Below are 799 nucleotides of genomic sequence, written 5' to 3'. Positions count from 1 at the left end.
TATATATATATATGTATATACACACACACACATATACATGTATTTATATAAATATATACTCCACTAGTTTTGTTCCCCTAAAGAATCCAGCCTAAGACAATCATCATACATGGAATACAAATGAACCAAGCACTCTATCTTCAAATATAAAGATACTGAGTTGCTCAATACATACCACTCACAGGGCTGAAGGGATCGAAATGCCTTAAAAGAAGCATCCATTCCAGCAAAATCCCAAAATTTAACATCATAGTCATATCCTCCAGTCACCAAACGAGCACCTGAGGGATCTAGACCCAAAGCAGAAACCTGGTTTTAAAAAAAAAAAAAAAACTTTAATTAGTTGGACAATAGCCTCTTATAGTCTACTACACTTCATTTTCTTTCTTTAGCTCTTATAGGCACTGGACGTATAGTATACTGTTGTTATTTCTGAAAAGTGGGATTGAATAGCACTTGTTATATAATTTGACTTTTTGTGTATAAACTTCTTCTTAACTTTTTATAGTACTGGTCTCATATAATGATTGTGCTTTTGTGATTGACTAATTTCACTCAGCATACTCAGCATAATGTTCTATAGGTTTATCCATGTTATGAGGTGGTATGGAGGCTCAGGACCATAGTCTTGGAGGAAATAAGTCAATTGGCATAACATAGTCCATAAAGACAAGGTAAGCACGGGCAGGCTTGTGCTTACTCATTGATCTGCACTGAACACTTTCCCTTGTTACCCTCCCGAGAGGGACCGGGTCTCCGGGAGCAAGGTAAGCACGGGTGGGCTGGTGCTTACTCACTG

General features: G+C 37.5%; 1 protein-coding gene across 1 annotated transcript in view; it reads right to left on the bottom strand.

Annotated features, from left to right (window-relative positions):
* The window catches only part of WDR70 (WD repeat domain 70), a 544,244-nt gene that overhangs the window by 391,760 nt on the left and 151,685 nt on the right, over positions 1 to 799 (bottom strand). The window contains exon 7 of the mRNA XM_007951575.1: positions 176 to 309. Coding sequence (XP_007949766.1) covers positions 176 to 309 — 134 coding nt within the window. The remainder of the gene's footprint in view (positions 1 to 175; positions 310 to 799) is intronic.

This window comes from Orycteropus afer, unplaced genomic scaffold (assembly GCF_000298275.1).
Source record: "Orycteropus afer afer isolate SDZICR_OR568_19922 unplaced genomic scaffold, OryAfe1.0 scaffold00300, whole genome shotgun sequence".
In the NCBI taxonomy this organism is placed as follows: domain Eukaryota; kingdom Metazoa; phylum Chordata; class Mammalia; order Tubulidentata; family Orycteropodidae; genus Orycteropus; species Orycteropus afer.
Note: the sequence above shows the minus strand (reverse complement) of the source record. Positions and strands in the feature narration are given on the sequence as shown.